Source organism: Salvelinus namaycush, unplaced genomic scaffold (genome assembly GCF_016432855.1).
Source record: "Salvelinus namaycush isolate Seneca unplaced genomic scaffold, SaNama_1.0 Scaffold51, whole genome shotgun sequence".
In the NCBI taxonomy this organism is placed as follows: domain Eukaryota; kingdom Metazoa; phylum Chordata; class Actinopteri; order Salmoniformes; family Salmonidae; genus Salvelinus; species Salvelinus namaycush.
The window spans coordinates 111,740-129,279 of record NW_024061209.1 but is presented as its reverse complement, the minus strand read 5'-3'; the positions used below and the strand labels follow the sequence as shown (position 1 = coordinate 129,279).

Here is a 17,540-nt window from a genome sequence, read left to right as displayed (position 1 = left end):
AGACTCTAATAAATTATGATAGACCTGCTAGATCTACTGTCTCATTTATATTTTGACAGACCAGCTATATCTACTGTCTCAATTATATTATGACAGACCATCTACAGTCTCTATTATATTATGCTAGACCAGCTAGATCTACTGTCTCTATTATATTATGACAGACCAGCTACATCTACTGTCTCTACTATATTAAACCAGACCAGCTAGATCTACTGTCTCAATTATTTTATGACAGACCAGCTACATCTACTGTATTATGACAGACCAGCTACATCTACTGTCTCTATTATAATATGACATACCAGCTACAGTCTCTAATATATTATGATAGACCTGCTAAATCTACTGTCTCAATTATATTATCACAGACCAGCGAGATCTACTGTATTGATTATATTATGACAGACCAGCTAGATCTACTGTATTTATTATACATGGCAGACTAGCTAGATCTACTGTCTCTAGTATATAATGACAGCCTAGCTAGATCTACTGTCTCAATTATTTTATGACAGACCAGCTAGATCTACAGTCTCTAATATATTATGATTGACCTGCTAGATTTACATTTACATTTACATTTAAGTCATTTAGCAGACGCTCTTATCCAGAGCGACTTACAAGTACATACATTCATACTTTTTTTGTACTGGCCCCCCGTGGGAATCGAACCCACAACCCTGGCGTTGCAAGCGCCATGCTCTACCAACTGAGCCACACGGGGCCACCGTGTGGCTCATATTTATATAGATCCTATGTCTCTACTATATTATGACAGACCAGCTACATCTACAGTCTCTACTATGTTATGACCGACCAGCTAGATCTACTGTATTTATTATATTATGGCAGACTAGCTAGATCTACTTGTAACGTTCGTCATTTTCTTCCTCCTCCTCGGATGAGGAGAGGCGAGAAGGCTCGGACCAAAATGCTGCGTCGAATTTATTAAACAAGACGAACACTGACACGAAATACACTTGGATAACTACAAAACGATGGTTCTCAATCAGAGGAAACGTAAAACACCTGCCCCTGATTGAGAACCATATCAGGCTAATAGACAATGAACCTAAACATAGAAACACATAACATAGAATGCCCACCCCAACTCACGCCCTGACCAACTAAACAAATACAAAAACAAGGAAAACAGGTTTGGAACGTGACACTACTGCCTCTACTATATTGACAGACAAGCTAGATCTACTGTCTCTACTATATTATGAAAGACCAGCTAGATCTTCTGTCTCTTTTATATTATGACAGACCAGCTAGATCTACTGTCTCTATTGTATTATGACAGACCAGCTATATCTACAGTCTCAATTATATTATGACAGACCAGCTAGATTTACTGTCTCAATTATATTATGACAGACCAGCTAGATTTACTGCCTCTATTATATTATGAAAGAATAGCTAGATCTACTGTCTCTATTATATTATGACAGACCAGCTAGATCTACTGCCTCTACTATATTATGACAGACCAGCTATATCTACTGTCGCAATTATTTTATGACATACCAGCTTAATCTGTCTATATTATATTATGACAGACCAGCTAGATCTATTATCTCTATTGTATTATGGCAGACCAGCTAGATCTACAGTCTCTAATTTTTAGATGAACTATCTTCAAAGTAATGACTCGGGACGTCGGGTTTGATATGAAATCTTCTTTTAGTAATAATACTTGTTCACGTTACATTTACAAACTTTAGATTCTACAGAACAATGAATAATGAGTTGCTAGCGAAAAGGTCAAAATAATCACTTGTCAATTGCACTTAACTAGCGCATTCTCTCTCTACTTCCTGTCGCAAGGCATTCTGGAACTTGCAGTCAAAAGCCTAGTTCAATACTCACCAATACAACAAAATATGTATGTAGTTCTCTCAATCTCCAACACACAAATTCTAATACAATTTCAAAAAATCTTTCGATAGAGCTCGATGAATTAACTCAAACATTAATTCTGTAACCCATTAAAGTTACAACACTATTGAACAGACTGATGACCTGTCTCCATAGCTCTATATAACAGACTGATGACCTGTCTCCTGATGACCTGTCTCCATAGCTCTATATAACAGACTGATGACCTGTCTCCATAGCTCTATATAACAGACTTATGACCTGTCTCCATAGCTCTATATAACAGACTGATGACCTGTCTCCATAGCTCTATATAACAGACTGATGACCTGTCTCCATAGCTCTATATAACAGACTGATGCCCTGTCTCCATAGCTCTATATAACAGACTGATGACCTGTCTCCATAGCTCTATATAACAGACTGATGACCTGTCTCCATAGCTCTATATAACAGACTGATGACCTGTCTCCATAGCTCTATATAACAGACTGATGACCTGTCTCCATAGCTCTATATAACAGACTGATGACCTGTCTCCTGATGACCTGTCTCCATAGCTCTATATAACAGACTGATGACCTGTCTCCATAGCTCTATATAACAGACTGATGACCTGTCTCCATAGCTCTATATAACAGACTGATGACCTGTCTCCATAGCTCTATATAACAGACTGATGACCTGTCTCCTGATGACCTGTCTCCATAGCTCTATATAACAGACTGATGCCCTGTCTCCATAGCTCTATATAACAGACTGATGCCCTGTCTCCATAGCTCTATATAACAGACTGATGCCCTGTCTCCATAGCTCTATATAACAGACTGATGACCTGTCTCCATAGCTCTATATAACAGACTGATGACCTGTCTCCATAGCTCTATATAACAGACTGATGACCTGTCTCCATAGCTCTATATAACAGACTGATGACCTGTCTCCATAGCTCTATATAACAGACTGATGACCTGTCTCCATAGCTCTATATAACAGACTGATGACCTGTCTCATAGCTCTATATAACAGACTGATGACCTGTCTCCATAGCTCTATATAACAGACTGGTGACCTGTCTCCATAGCTCTATATAACAGACTGATGACCTGTCTCCATAGCTCTATATAACAGACTGATGACCTGTCTCCATAGCTCTATATAACAGACTGATGACCTGTCTCCTGATGACCTGTCTCCATAGCTCTATATAACAGACTGATGACCTGTCTCCATAGCTCTATATAACAGACTGATGACCTGTCTCCATAGCTCTATATAACAGACTGATGACCTGTCTCCATAGCTCTATATAACAGACTGATGCCCTGTCTCCATAGCTCTATATAACAGACTGATGACCTGTCTCCATAGCTCTATATAACAGACTGATGACCTGTCTCCATAGCTCTATATAACAGACTGATGACCTGTCTCCATAGCTCTATATAACAGACTGATGACCTGTCTCCATAGCTCTATATAACAGACTGATGACCTGTCTCCATAGCTCTATATAACAGACTGATGCCCTGTCTCCATAGCTCTATATAACAGACTGATGACCTGTCTCCATAGCTCTATATAACAGACTGATGACCTGTCTCCATAGCTCTATATAACAGACTGATGACCTGTCTCCATAGCTCTATATAACAGACTGATGACCTGTCTCCATAGCTCTATATAACAGACTGATGACCTGTCTCCATAGCTCTATATAACAGACTGATGACCTGTCTCCTGATGACCTGTCTCCATTGCTCTATATAACAGACTGATGACCTGTCTCCATAGCTCTATATAACAGACTGATGACCTGTCTCCATAGCTCTATATAACAGACTGATGACCTGTCTCCATAGCTCTATATAACAGACTGATGACCTGTCTCCTGATGACCTGTCTCCATAGCTCTATATAACAGACTGATGACCTGTCTCCATAGCTCTATATAACAGACTGATGACCTGTCTCCTGATGACCTGTCTCCATAGCTCTATATAACAGACTGATGACCTGTCTCCATAGCTCTATATAACAGACTGATGACCTGTCTCCTGATGACCTGTCTCCATAGCTCTATATAACAGACTGATGACCTGTCTCCATAGCTCTATATAACAGACTGATGACCTGTCCCCATAGCTCTATATAACAGACTGATGACCTGTCTCCTGATGACCTGTCTCCATAGCTCTATATAACAGACTGATGACCTGTCTCCTGATGACCTGTCTCCATAGCTCTATATAACAGACTGATGACCTGTCTCCATAGCTCTATATAACAGACTGATGACCTGTCTCCATAGCTCTATATAACAGACTGCTGACCTGTCTCCATAGCTCTATATAACAGACTGATGACCTGTCTCCATAGCTCTATATAACAGACTGATGACCTGTCTCCATAGCTCTATATAACAGACTGATGACCTGTCTCCATAGCTCTATATAACAGACTGATGACCTGTCTCCATAGCTCTATATAACAGACTGATGCCCTGTCTCCATAGCTCTATATAACAGACTGATGACCTGTCTCCATAGCTCTATATAACAGACTGATGACCTGTCTCCATAGCTCTATATAACAGACTGATGACCTGTCTCCATAGCTCTATATAACAGACTGATGACCTGTCTCCATAGCTCTATATAACAGACTGATGACCTGTCTCCTGATGCCCTGTCTCCATTGCTCTATATAACAGACTGATGACCTGTCTCCATAGCTCTATATAACAGACTGATGACCTGTCTCCATAGCTCTATATAACAGACTGATGACCTGTCTCCATAGCTCTATATAACAGACTGATGACCTGTCTCCTGATGACCTGTCTCCATAGCTCTATATAACAGACTGATGACCTGTCTCCATAGCTCTATATAACAGACTGATGACCTGTCTCCTGATGACCTGTCTCCATAGCTCTATATAACAGACTGATGACCTGTCTCCATAGCTCTATATAACAGACTGATGACCTGTCTCCTGATGACCTGTCTCCATAGCTCTATATAACAGACTGATGACCTGTCTCCATAGCTCTATATAACAGACTGATGACCTGTCCCCATAGCTCTATATAACAGACTGATGACCTGTCTCCTGATGACCTGTCTCCATAGCTCTATATAACAGACTGATGACCTGTCTCCTGATGACCTGTCTCCATAGCTCTATATAACAGACTGATGACCTGTCTCCATAGCTCTATATAACAGACTGATGACCTGTCTCCATAGCTCTATATAACAGACTGCTGACCTGTCTCCATAGCTCTATATAACAGACTGATGACCTGTCTCCATAGCTCTATATAACAGACTGATGCCCTGTCTCCATAGCTCTATATAACAGACTGATGACCTGTCTCCATAGCTCTATATAACAGACTGATGACCTGTCTCCATAGCTCTATATAACAGACTGATGACCTGTCTCCATAGCTCTATATAACAGACTGATGCCCTGTCTCCATAGCTCTATATAACAGACTGATGACCTGTCTCCATAGCTCTATATAACAGACTGATGACCTGTCTCCATAGCTCTATATAACAGACTGATGACCTGTCTCCATAGCTCTATATAACAGACTGATGCCCTGTCTCCATAGCTCTATATAACAGACTGATGACCTGTCTCCATAGCTCTATATAACAGACTGATGACCTGTCTCCATAGCTCTATATAACAGACTGATGCCCTGTCTCCATAGCTCTATATAACAGACTGATGCCCTGTCTCCATAGCTCTATATAACAGACTGATGCCCTGTCTCCATAGCTCTATATAACAGACTGATGACCTGTCTCCATAGCTCTATATAACAGACTGATGACCTGTCTCCATAGCTCTATATAACAGACTGATGACCTGTCTCCATAGCTCTATATAACAGACTGATGACCTGTCTCCATAGCTCTATATAACAGACTGATGACCTGTCTCATAGCTCTATATAACAGACTGATGACCTGTCTCCTGATGACCTGTCTCCATAGCTCTATATAACAGACTGATGACCTGTCTCCATAGCTCTATATAACAAACTGATGACCTGTCTCCATAGCTCTATATAACAGACTGATGACCTGTCTCCATAGCTCTATATAACAGACTGATGACCTGTCTCCATAGCTCTATATAACAGACTGATGACCTGTCTCCATAGCTCTATATAACAGACTGATGACCTGTCTCCATAGCTCTATATAACAGACTGATGACCTGTCTCCATAGCTCTATATAACAGACTGATGACCTGTCTCCATAGCTCTATATAACAGACTGATGACCAGTCTCCATAGCTCTATATAACAGACTGATGACCTGTCTCCATAGCTCTATATAACAGACTGATGACCTGTCTCCAGAGCTCTATATAACAGACTGATGACCTGTCTCCATAGCTCTATATAACAGACTGATGACCTGTCTCCATAGCTCTATATAACAGACTGATGACCTGTCTCCATAGCTCTATATAACAGACTGATGACCTGTCTCCATAGCTCTATATAACAGACTGATGACCTGTCTCCATAGCTCTATATAACAGACTGATGACCTGTCTCCATAGCTCTATATAACAGACTGATGACCTGTCTCCATAGCTCTATATAACAGACTGATGACCTGTCTCCATAGCTCTATATAACAGACTGATGACCTGTCTCCATAGCTCTATATAACAGACTGATGAGCTGTCTCCATAGCTGATAGAAACAGAAGGAATATCCTCCCCAATGACACTACTAATAACTGTCCTGATGAGGAAGAGACATCTCCATTGTCCCTGAGCAGCTTGAAGTGTTCAGTCAGAATGACAGAGACACTTTGTTCCCACGAGTCACATGTTCAATAATGATGACATCATAACAAGACCTGTTACCTGGAGGACAATGTCTCTACCACAGGTTACCAAGGAAACAGTAACACTACCTAGTAACATTCAATAATGTTAAAATATTACACTGGAGTCACGTTCTGACACAATGATGTCCTAGTTTATTAAAACAAGACCTGTTACCTGGAGGACAATGTCTCTACCACAGGTAACCAAGGAAACAGTAACACTACCTAGTAACATTCAATAATGTTAAAATATTACACTGGAGTCACGTTCTCACACAATGATGTCCTAGTTTATTAAAACAAGAAATCATCAATACATGGAAAATACCATTCAACTGTATATACATGATCAATATATAATATACAGTGGGTCTGGAATTATAGACACCCTTGATAAAGGTAATAATGACTGTATAAAATACATCAATATATAATATACAGTGGGTCTGGAATTATTGACACCCTTGATAAAGATAATGACTGTATAAATAAATAATTTAAATACTGAGCTCTATCATATGCTCAACAACGTGTCAATTATATTATTTTATATTAATACGATTGATCTGATTATAATATTTAGTTTAAGGAGTAGTATTTATTGTCTAAATGATTGACCCCCCTGAAGAGTCTAATAAACTAGTCAGAAGGTATCTGGTTCTATATTCATAGCAATGACATCATCACACTCCTGTAGTTTTTGGGCCGTCAATCATTTTGACCCCTAACCTTTTACAACAAAAATACATTACACAAACATATATTTCTCTGAGCAATTGTATTAGTTTAAAATATTATAATTGACAATTTATTTTGAGCATACAATAGGTCAGTACTTTATTTATTTAATATAGTCATTATTGCTAATCTTCAGCAAGGGTGTCAATAACTTCCCTCTGTATATAATCAAGGTGACACTAAAAAAGCAGAGCAAAAATAAACACTTAAAAAGTAAAATAAAAACTGGCACATTGACATGAAGCTAAAATATAAACATTTCAATAAATGGTTTAATCTTGTTCACAGAAGCTGACAGGTTGAAGCTACAATATAAACATTTCACTCAGTCTTGTTCACAGGAAACTGAGGGGAGGAGCCTCACAATAATGGCTGGAACGGAGCCAATGGAATGGCATCAAACATGGAAACCATGGAAACCACATGTTGGATGTATTTGATACCATTCCACTGATTCCTCTTCAGCCAATACCACGAGCCCCTCCTCCCCAATTAAGGTGCCACCAACCTCCTGTGGTCTTGTTGATATACCTGATTATCAGGTACTGGACATAAGAGAGTCTGTAACAGATTCTAACAGGAGACATTAGTCCTGTGGTCTGGTTGATATACCTGATTATCAGGTACTGGACATAAGAGAGTCTGTAACAGATTCTAACAGGAGACCTTAGTCCTGTGGTCTGGTTGATATACCTGATGATCAGGTACTGGACATAAGAGAGTCTGTAACAGATTCTAACAGGAGACCTTAGTCCTGTGGTCTGGTTGATATACCTGATTATCAGGTACTGGACATAAGAGGGTCTGTAACAGATTCTAACAGGAGACATTAGTCCTGTGGTCTGGTTGATATACCTGATTATCAGGTACTGGACATAAGAGAGTCTGTAACAGATTCTAACAGGAGACATTAGTCCTGTGGTCTGGTTGATATACCTGATTATCAGGTACTGGACATAAGAGGGTCTGTAACAGATTCTAACAGGAGACTTTAGTCCATCATTCCATTCAACACTATCAATTCCTGGGGGGGATTAGAAAGACATTGTTTATGGGGAAAACATATATAGAATAACCAGGAAATGGATATAAACCCATAACACAAACATGGGTAGTAAAACTTCAAAAAGTAAAGAACTAACTACTGAAAGTGGATTATAGAGTAATGACTAACACGTTTATCAAATGACTTTGTCTTACCAAGATTCATATCACAAGTTATATACTCAGAAACTCAGCATTGTTAGGTGGGACAGGTCTCTATAGTAACTCAGCTCTATAGTTATAGTCTCCCTATAGTAACCCTATAGCATATAGTTATAGTCTCTATAGTAACCCTATAGCATATAGTTATTGTCTATAGTAACTCTTCCTCCCCTCTCCAGCTCATCCAGATCATCCTTCTGTGGTCCAGCAGCCAGTAAAGGCTTCTTCTCAGGAGCAGACTTCCTCCCTGAACCAGGTAAAGTCTTCATCTCCATCTCTTCAATCTCTGACTCATCTATTAAAGATAGAAAGGATGATCTCAATCAACAACATCAGAATGAACTGACCAGTAATTATAGGAAACATTAGAATCATAAAGACTGATTACTTTGGGAAGGAGTCTGTGTTTTCTGTTGACCTCCTGGAGAGGTGGAGAGGGATTGGATGGTCTCTTCAGCTTTCCCTGAGGACAATAACAGATAGACAGTTAGATGCTGAGCAAACCTTAACAAAACAAAAATGAAGACAGACAGACAGGTACACAGACAGACAGGTACACAGACAGACAGGTACACAGACGGACAGACAGACAGACAGGTACACAGACAGACAGGTACACAGACAGACAGACAGACAGACAGGTACACAGACAGACAGACAGACAGACAGACAGACAGACAGACAGACACAGACAGACAGACACTACTTACTTAGTTTTTCTTTGAGTTCATCTGGTGAAAACAAATACAGATTAAAGGACAGTGAGATAGTGAAATAATCATTGAATCATGACATTTATACACTACATGACCAAAAGTATGTGGACACCTGCTAATCAAACATCTCATTCCAAAATCATGGGCATTAATATGGAGTTGGTCCCCCTTTGCTGCTATAACAGCCTCCACTCTTCTGGGAAGGCTTTCCACTAGATGTTGGAACATTGCTGTGGGGACTTGCTTCCAACCAGCCACGAGAGCATTAGTGAGGTCAGGCACTGATGTCGGGCGATTAGGCCTGGCTCGCAGTCGGCTTTCCAATTCATCCCATAGGTGTTCGATGGAGTTGAGGTCAGGGTTCTCTGTGCAGGCCAGTCAAATGATTTCACACCGATCTCGACCAACCATTTCTATATGGACCTCGCTTTGTGCACGCGGACATTGTCATTCTGAAACAGGAAAGGGCCTTCCCCAAACTGTTGCCACAAAGTTGGAAGCACAGAATCGTCTACAATGTCATTGTAGCGTTACGATTTCCCTTCATTGGAACTAAGGGGCCCGAACCATGAAAAACAGCCCCAGACCATTATTCCTCCCCCACCAAACGTTACAGTTGGCACTATGCATTGGGGCAGGTAGCGTTCTCCTGGCATCCGCCAAACCCAGATTAATCTGTCAGACTGCCAGATGGTGAAGCGTGATTCATCACTCCTGAGAACGTATTTCCACTAGTCCAGAGTCCAATGGCGGCGAGCTTTACACCACTCCACCCAACGCTTGGCATTGAGCATGGTGATCTTAGGCTTGTGTGCGGCTGCTCGGCCACGGAAACCCATTTCATGAAGCTCCAGACAAACAGTTATTGTGCTGATATCTGCAACTGCTCGGTCACTTTGAGCTCATTGTACAAATTCCACATATCAGGTGATTATTTTTGTTAATATTTGTATTTATAAAATACAAGCCGTCATTTTGATCTGAAATGATTCAGATGTGAGGTCTTCATTTCTCCCTACTGCTCCACAGTAGAGAACCTAACAGGTCCACTAGAGAACCTAACCGGTCCAGTAGAGAACCTAACCGGTCCAGTAGAGAACCTAACCGGTCCAGTAGAGAACCTAACAGGTCGAGTAGAGAACCTAACCGGTCGAGTAGAGAACCTAACAGGTCCACTAGAGAACCTAACCGGTCCAGTAGAGAACCTAACCGGTCCAGTAGAGAACCTAACCGGTCCAGTAGAGAACCTAACCGGTCCACTAGAGAACCTAACCGGTCCAGTAGAGAACCTACCTAACCGGTCCAGTAGAGAACCTACCTAACTGGTCCAGTAGAGAACCTAACTGGTCCAGTAGAGAACCTAACTGGTCCAGAAGAGAACCTAACAGGTCCAGTAGAGAACCTAACAGGTCCAGTAGAGAACCTAACAGGTCCAGTAGAGAACCTAACAGGTCCAGTAGACAACCTAACAGGTCCAGTAGACAACCTAACCGGTCCAGTAGAGAACCTAACAGGTCCAGTAGAGAACCTAACAGGTCCAGTAGAGAACCTAACAGGTCCAGTAGAGAACCTAACCGGTCCAGTAGAGAACCTAACCGGTCCAGTAGAGAACCTAACTGGTCCAGTAGAGAACCTAACCGGTCCAGTAGAGAACCTAACCGGTCCAGTAGAGAACCTACCTAACCGGTCCAGTAGAGAACCTACCTAACCGGTCCAGTAGAGAACCTACCTAACCGGTCCAGTAGAGAACCTACCTAACCGGTCCAGTAGAGAACCTAACCGGTCCAGCAGAGAACCTAACCGGTCCAGCAGAGAACCTAACAGGTCCAGTAGAGAACCTAACAGGTCCAGTAGAGAACCTAACAGGTCCAGTAGACAACCTAACAGGTCCAGTAGAGAACCTAACAGGTCCAGTAGAGAACCTAACAGGTCCAGTAGAGAACCTAACCGGTCCAGTAGAGAACCTAACCGGTCCACTAGAGAACCCAACCGGTCCACTAGAGAACCTAACCGGTCCAGTAGAGAACCTAACAGGTCCAGTAGAGAACCTAACAGGTCCAGTAGAGAACCTAACAGGTCCACTAGAGAACCTAACCGGTCCACTAGAGAACCTAACCGGTCCAGTAGAGAACCTAACCGGTCCACTAGAGAACCTAACCGGTCCAGTAGAGAACCTAACCGGTCCACTAGAGAACCTAACCGGTCCAGTAGAGAACCTAACCGGTCCAGTAGAGAACCTAACCGGTCCACTAGAGAACCTAACCGGTCCAGTAGAGAACCTAACCGGTCCAGTAGAGAACCCAACCGGTCCAGTAGAGAACCTAACAGGTCCAGTAGAGAACCTAACCGGTCCAGTAGAGAACCTAACCGGTCCAGTAGAGAACCTAACAGGTCCAGTAGAGAACCTAACAGGTCCAGTAGAGAACCTAACCGGTCCAGTAGAGAACCTAACAGGTCCAGTAGAGAACCTAACAGGTCCAGTAGACAACCTAACAGGTCCAGTAGACAACCTAACAGGTCCAGTAGAGAACCTAACAGGTCCAGTAGAGAACCTAACAGGTCCAGTAGAGAACCTAACAGGTCCAGTAGAGAACCTAACCGGTCCAGTAGACAACCTAACAGGTCCAGTAGAGAACCTAACAGGTCCAGTAGAGAACCTAACCGGTCCAGTAGAGAACCTAACCGGTCCAGTAGAGAACCTAACAGGTCCAGTAGAGAACCTAACAGGTCCAGTAGAGAACCTAACAGGTCCAGTAGAGAACCTAACCGGTCCAGTAGAGAACCTAACCGGTCCAGTAGAGAACCTAACCGGTCCAGTAGAGAACCTAACAGGTCCAGTAGACAACCTAACCGGTCCAGTAGAGAACCTAACAGGTCCAGTAGAGAACCTAACCGGTCCAGTAGAGAACCTAACCGGTCCAGTAGAGAACCTAACAGGTCCAGTAGACAACCTAACCGGTCCAGTAGAGAACCTAACAGGTCCAGTAGACAACCTAACCGGTCCAGTAGAGAACCTAACAGGTCCAGTAGAGAACCTAACAGGTCCAGTAGAGAACCTAACAGGTCCAGTAGAGAACCTAACAGGTCCAGTAGAGAACCTAACCGGTCCAGTAGAGAACCTAACCGGTCCAGTAGAGTAATAATAATAATAAAACCTTGTGAAGACTTACAGAAAACGTTTGACCTCTGTCATTGCCAACAAAGGGTATATAACAAAGTATTGAGATAAACTTTTGTTATTGACCAAATACTTATTTTCCACCATAATTTGCAAATAAATTCATTAAAAATCCTACAATGTGATTTTCTGGATTTTTTTTCTTCTCATTTTTGTCTGTCATAGTTGAAGTGTACCTATGATGAAAATTACAGGCCTCTCATCTTCTTAAGTGGGAGAACTTGCACAATTGGTGGCTGACTAAATACTTTTTTGCCCACTGTATATATATATACATATATATATATATATATATATAAATAATACTAATACATGCATTTTGCATTTGAGACTTTCACACGCAACTCACCCCTCTGTTCTCTGATCTTCTCTGCAAAGAGTAGATAAAACATGATGTATTATGGGTAATAGAACATGAAGACAGACTACATCCTCTCTATTCTGACCTCCTCTGTAGACAGTAGATAAAACATGATGCATTATGGGTACTAGAACATGAAGACAGACTACATCCTCTCTGTTCTGACCTCCTCTGTAGACAGTAGATAAAACATGATGTATTATGGGTACTAGAACATGAAGACAGACTACATCCTCTCTATTCTGAGCTCCTCTGTAGACAGTAGATAAAACATGATGTATTATGGGTACTAGAACATGAAGACAGACTACATCCTCTCTATTCTGACCTCCTCTGTAGACAGTAGATAAAACATGATGTATTATGGGTACTAGAACATGAAGACAGACTACATCCTCTCTATTCTGACCTCCTCTATAGACAGTAGATAAAACATGATGTATTATGGGTAATAGAACATGAAGACAGACTACATCCTCTCTATTCTGACCTCCTCTGTAGACAGTAGATAAAACATGATGTATTATGAGACAACACTTACCCAGCTGATCAGGCAGGTTTTGAATGAGTTCATCTAGTGGGGGGGGAAATATATTCACTCAACTTGCAACAAAAACAGGCAGACAGGAAGACAGGTGCATCAGACACAAACACACTACTTACCAAGGTAAAGGTCTTCCTCATCTGAATCTTTGGGTCGTCCTAAAAAACAGAGTCAGTTAGAAGACATGTTGACACCGAAAACCATCATGTTATTTTCCTACTGGTCACCCCTCAGAGCCTGGTTCCTCTGGTCTACCCAGTAGAGGACTGGTCACCCCTCAGAGCCTGGTTCCGCTCTACCCAGTACAGCCAGTAGAGGACTGGTCACCCCTCAGAGCCTGGTTCCTCTGGTCTACCCAGTACAGCCAGTAGAGGACTGGTCACCCCTCAGAGCCAGGTTCCTCTGGTCTACCCAGTACAGCCAGTAGAGGACTGGTCACCCCTCAGAGCCTGGTTCCTCTCTACCCAGTACAGTCAGTAGAGGACTGGTCACCCCTCAGAGCCTGGTTCCTCTGGTCTACCCAGTACAGCCAGTAGAGGACTGGTCACCCCTCAGAGCCTGGTTCCTCTGGTCTACCCAGTACAGCCAGTAGAGGACTGGTCACCCCTCAGAGCCTGGTTCCTCTCTACCCAGTACAGTCACTAGAGGACTGGTCACCCCTCAGAGCCTGGTTCCTCTGGTCTACCCAGTACAGCCAGTAGAGGACTGGTCACCCCTCAGAGCCTGGTTCCTCTCTACCCAGTACAGCCAGTAGAGGACTGGTCACCCCTCAGAGCCTGGTTCCTCTCTACCCAGTACAGCCAGTAGAGGACTGGTCACCCCTCAGAGCCTGGTTCCTCTGGTCTACCCAGTACAGCCAGTAGAGGACTGGTCACCCCTCAGAGCCTGGTTCCTCTCTACCCAGTAGTCAGTAGAGGACTGGTCACCCCTCAGAGCCTGGTTCCTCTCTACCCAGTACAGCCAGTAGAGGACTGGTCACCCCTCAGAGCCTGGTTCCTCTGGTCTACCCAGTACAGCCAGTAGAGGACTGGTCACCCCTCAGAGCCTGGTTCCTCTCTACCCAGTAGTCAGTAGAGGACTGGTCACCCCTCAGAGCCTGGTTCCTCTCTACCCAGTACAGCCAGTAGAGGACTGGTCACCCCTCAGAGCCTGGTTCCTCTGGTCTACCCAGTACAGCCAGTAGAGGACTGGTCACCCCTCAGAGCCTGGTTCCTCTGGTTACAAGAATATGAAGTTGGAGAAGAACAGCAGACTTTCACACAACTCACTCCTCCGATGTACGATCTCTGTAGACAGAAGACAGAGAACATAAAACATGATGTATTATGGGAAATAGAACATGAAGACAGACTACATCCTCTCTATTCTGACCTCCTCTGTAGACAGTAGATAAAACATGATGTATTATGGGTACTAGAACATGAAGACAGACTACATCCTCTCTATTCTGACCTCCTCTGTAGACAGTAGATAAAACATGATGTATTATGGGTAATAGAACATGAAGACAGACTACATCCTCTCTATTCTGACCTCCTCTGTAGACAGTAGATAAAACATGATGTATTATGGGTACTAGAACATGAAGACAGACTACATCCTCTCTATTCTGACCTCCTCTGTAGACAGTAGATAAAACATGATGTATTATGGGTAATTTCCTCTATTTCCTTTGATAATGTTGGTAATGTTGAAAATGACATGAATATAGTAAACACAGAGACAACACTTACCCAGCTGTCTAGACAGGTTTTGAAGATCATCTAGGGGGAGAAATATATTCACTCATCTTGCCACCAAAACAGGCGGGAACATAGACAGGAAAATTACATGAATATGAACACAGACAGACAGACAGACAGGAACATAGACAGACAGACAGACAGACAGGAACATAGACAGACAGACAGACAGACAGGAACATAGATGGACAGACAGACAGACAGGAACATAGATGGACAGACAGACAGACAGGAACATAGATGGACAGACAGACAGACAGGAACATAGATAGACAGACAGACAGAAACATAGACAGACAGACAGGAACATAGACAGACAGACAGGAACATAGACAGACAGACAGGGACATAGATAGACAGACAGATAGGAACATAGACAGACAGACAGAGACAGACAGGAACATTGACAGACAGACAGGAACATAGACAGACACAGACAGACAGACAGACAGGAACATAGACAGACAGACAGGAACATAGACAGACAGACAGGAACATAGACAGACACAGACAGACAGACAGACAGGAACATAGACAGACAGACAGGAACATAGACAGGAACATAGACAGACACAGACAGACAGACAGACAGGAAGACGGGCGCATCAGACAAAAACACTACTTACTAAATAAATAAATTAATAAATTAATTACAAACTAAATAAAAGGTTAAATAAAAAAAAGAAATCCTGCAGACCATCTAAAAGTCTTAAATTGAGGCGCCCGTCTCGTGAGTCTTGCACGCTTATGTGATTTGGCGTTCTTCTCAGGGTTCTTAATCAGTCAATCGTTGTCTATGGGATGAAGGTCAATAATACCTCTCACGAAGTCACCTAACGTCTTCCTGGCTCCATAAAATACTGCCATAAATTAACATGGACTGTCAATGGATATTCCAGTGATATGTAACCAGAGGTAGACAGGTTCTTACCCAGGTGATAGACTAGATAAGGTTTATATTCCAGTGATATGTAACCAGAGGTAGAGAGGTTCTTACCCAGGTGATAGACTAGATGAGGTTCTTACCCAGGTAATAGACTAGATAAGGTTTATATTCCAGTGATATGTAACCAGAGGTAGAGAGGTTCTTACCCAGGTGATAGACTAGATAAGGTTTATATTCCAGTGATATGTAACCAGAGGTAGACAGGTTCTTACCCAGGTGATAGACTAGATAAGGTTTATATTCCAGTGATATGTAACCAGAGGTAGACAGGTTCTTACCCAGGTGATAGACTAGATAAGGTTTATATTCCAGTGATATGTAACCAGAGGTAGAGAGGTTCTTACCCAGGTGATAGACTAGATAAGGTTTATATTCCAGTGATATGTAACCAGAGGTAGAGAGGTTCTTACCCAGGTGATAGACTAGATAAGGTTTATATTCCAGTGATATGTAACCAGAGGTAGAGAGGTTCTTACCCAGGTGATAGACTAGATAAGGTTTATATTCCAGTGATATGTAACCAGAGGTAGACAGGTTCTTACCCAGGTGATAGACTAGATAAGGTTTATATTCCAGTGATATGTAACCAGAGGTAGAGAGGTTCTTACCCAGGTGATAGACTAGATAAGGTTCATATTCCAGTGATATGTAACCAGAGGTAGAGAGGTTCTTACCCAGGTGATAGACTAGATAAGGTTTATATTCCAGTGATATGTAACCAGAGGTAGACAGGTTCTTACCCAGGTGATAGACTAGATAAGGTTTATATTCCAGTGATATGTAACCAGAGGTAGACAGGTTCTTACCCAGGTCGATGACAAGGTCAGGTTCCAGATCCAGTAGAATCCTGTAAAAGTCTGATTTCACCCTTCCTTCTTTCAGCATTTTTCCTCCTGATTCTTTTTCCTCCTGTTTTCCTCCATAGTCGAGAGCCTCGTACAACAGTCCCATCTGGTCCTGACTGGTCCTGGCAGCATGGATCTCAGAGTACTTCTCAGAACGGATCAAGTAAAATGCTATGGGAATCACCATGGTAACATTCTGAATGAGGTGATCCTTGTGAATGTCCACAAACATTGCCTCACCTAGACAGGAAAGAAAACAGATGTAGAGTTATATACTGTAGAACAAGAGGACATTACTAGTCAGGTTAGATGTAGAGTTATATACTGTAGAGGACATTACTAGTCAGGTTAGATGTAGAGTTATATACTGTAGAACAAGAGGACATTACTAGTCAGGTTAGATGTAGAGTTATATACTGTAGAACAAGAGGACATTACTAGTCAGGTTAGATGTAGAGTTATATACTGTAGAACAAGAGGACATTACTAGTCAGGTTAGATGTAGAGTTATATA

General features: G+C 42.2%; 1 protein-coding gene and 1 non-coding gene across 2 annotated transcripts; both read right to left on the bottom strand.

The window, feature by feature from the left end:
* Nucleotides 1–653: 653 nt before the first annotated feature.
* trnaa-ugc lies at nucleotides 654–729 on the bottom strand. The gene has a single exon. It is a non-coding gene; the product is annotated as a tRNA-Ala (tRNA).
* A 6,289-nt stretch (nucleotides 730–7,018) lies between these two features.
* On the bottom strand, nucleotides 7,019–17,258 carry LOC120041697. The gene is made up of 9 exons (XM_038986565.1): nucleotides 16,988–17,258; nucleotides 15,227–15,256; nucleotides 14,762–14,779; nucleotides 13,613–13,651; nucleotides 13,491–13,523; nucleotides 12,938–12,958; nucleotides 9,405–9,425; nucleotides 9,083–9,157; nucleotides 7,019–8,989 (listed from the first exon to the last, which is right to left on the bottom strand). The coding sequence occupies exons 1-9, from the start codon at nucleotides 17,256–17,258 to the stop codon at nucleotides 8,826–8,828; spliced, it is 672 nt and encodes a 223-aa protein (XP_038842493.1). The 3' UTR covers nucleotides 7,019–8,825.
* Between the last annotated feature and the right edge of the window lie 282 nt (nucleotides 17,259–17,540).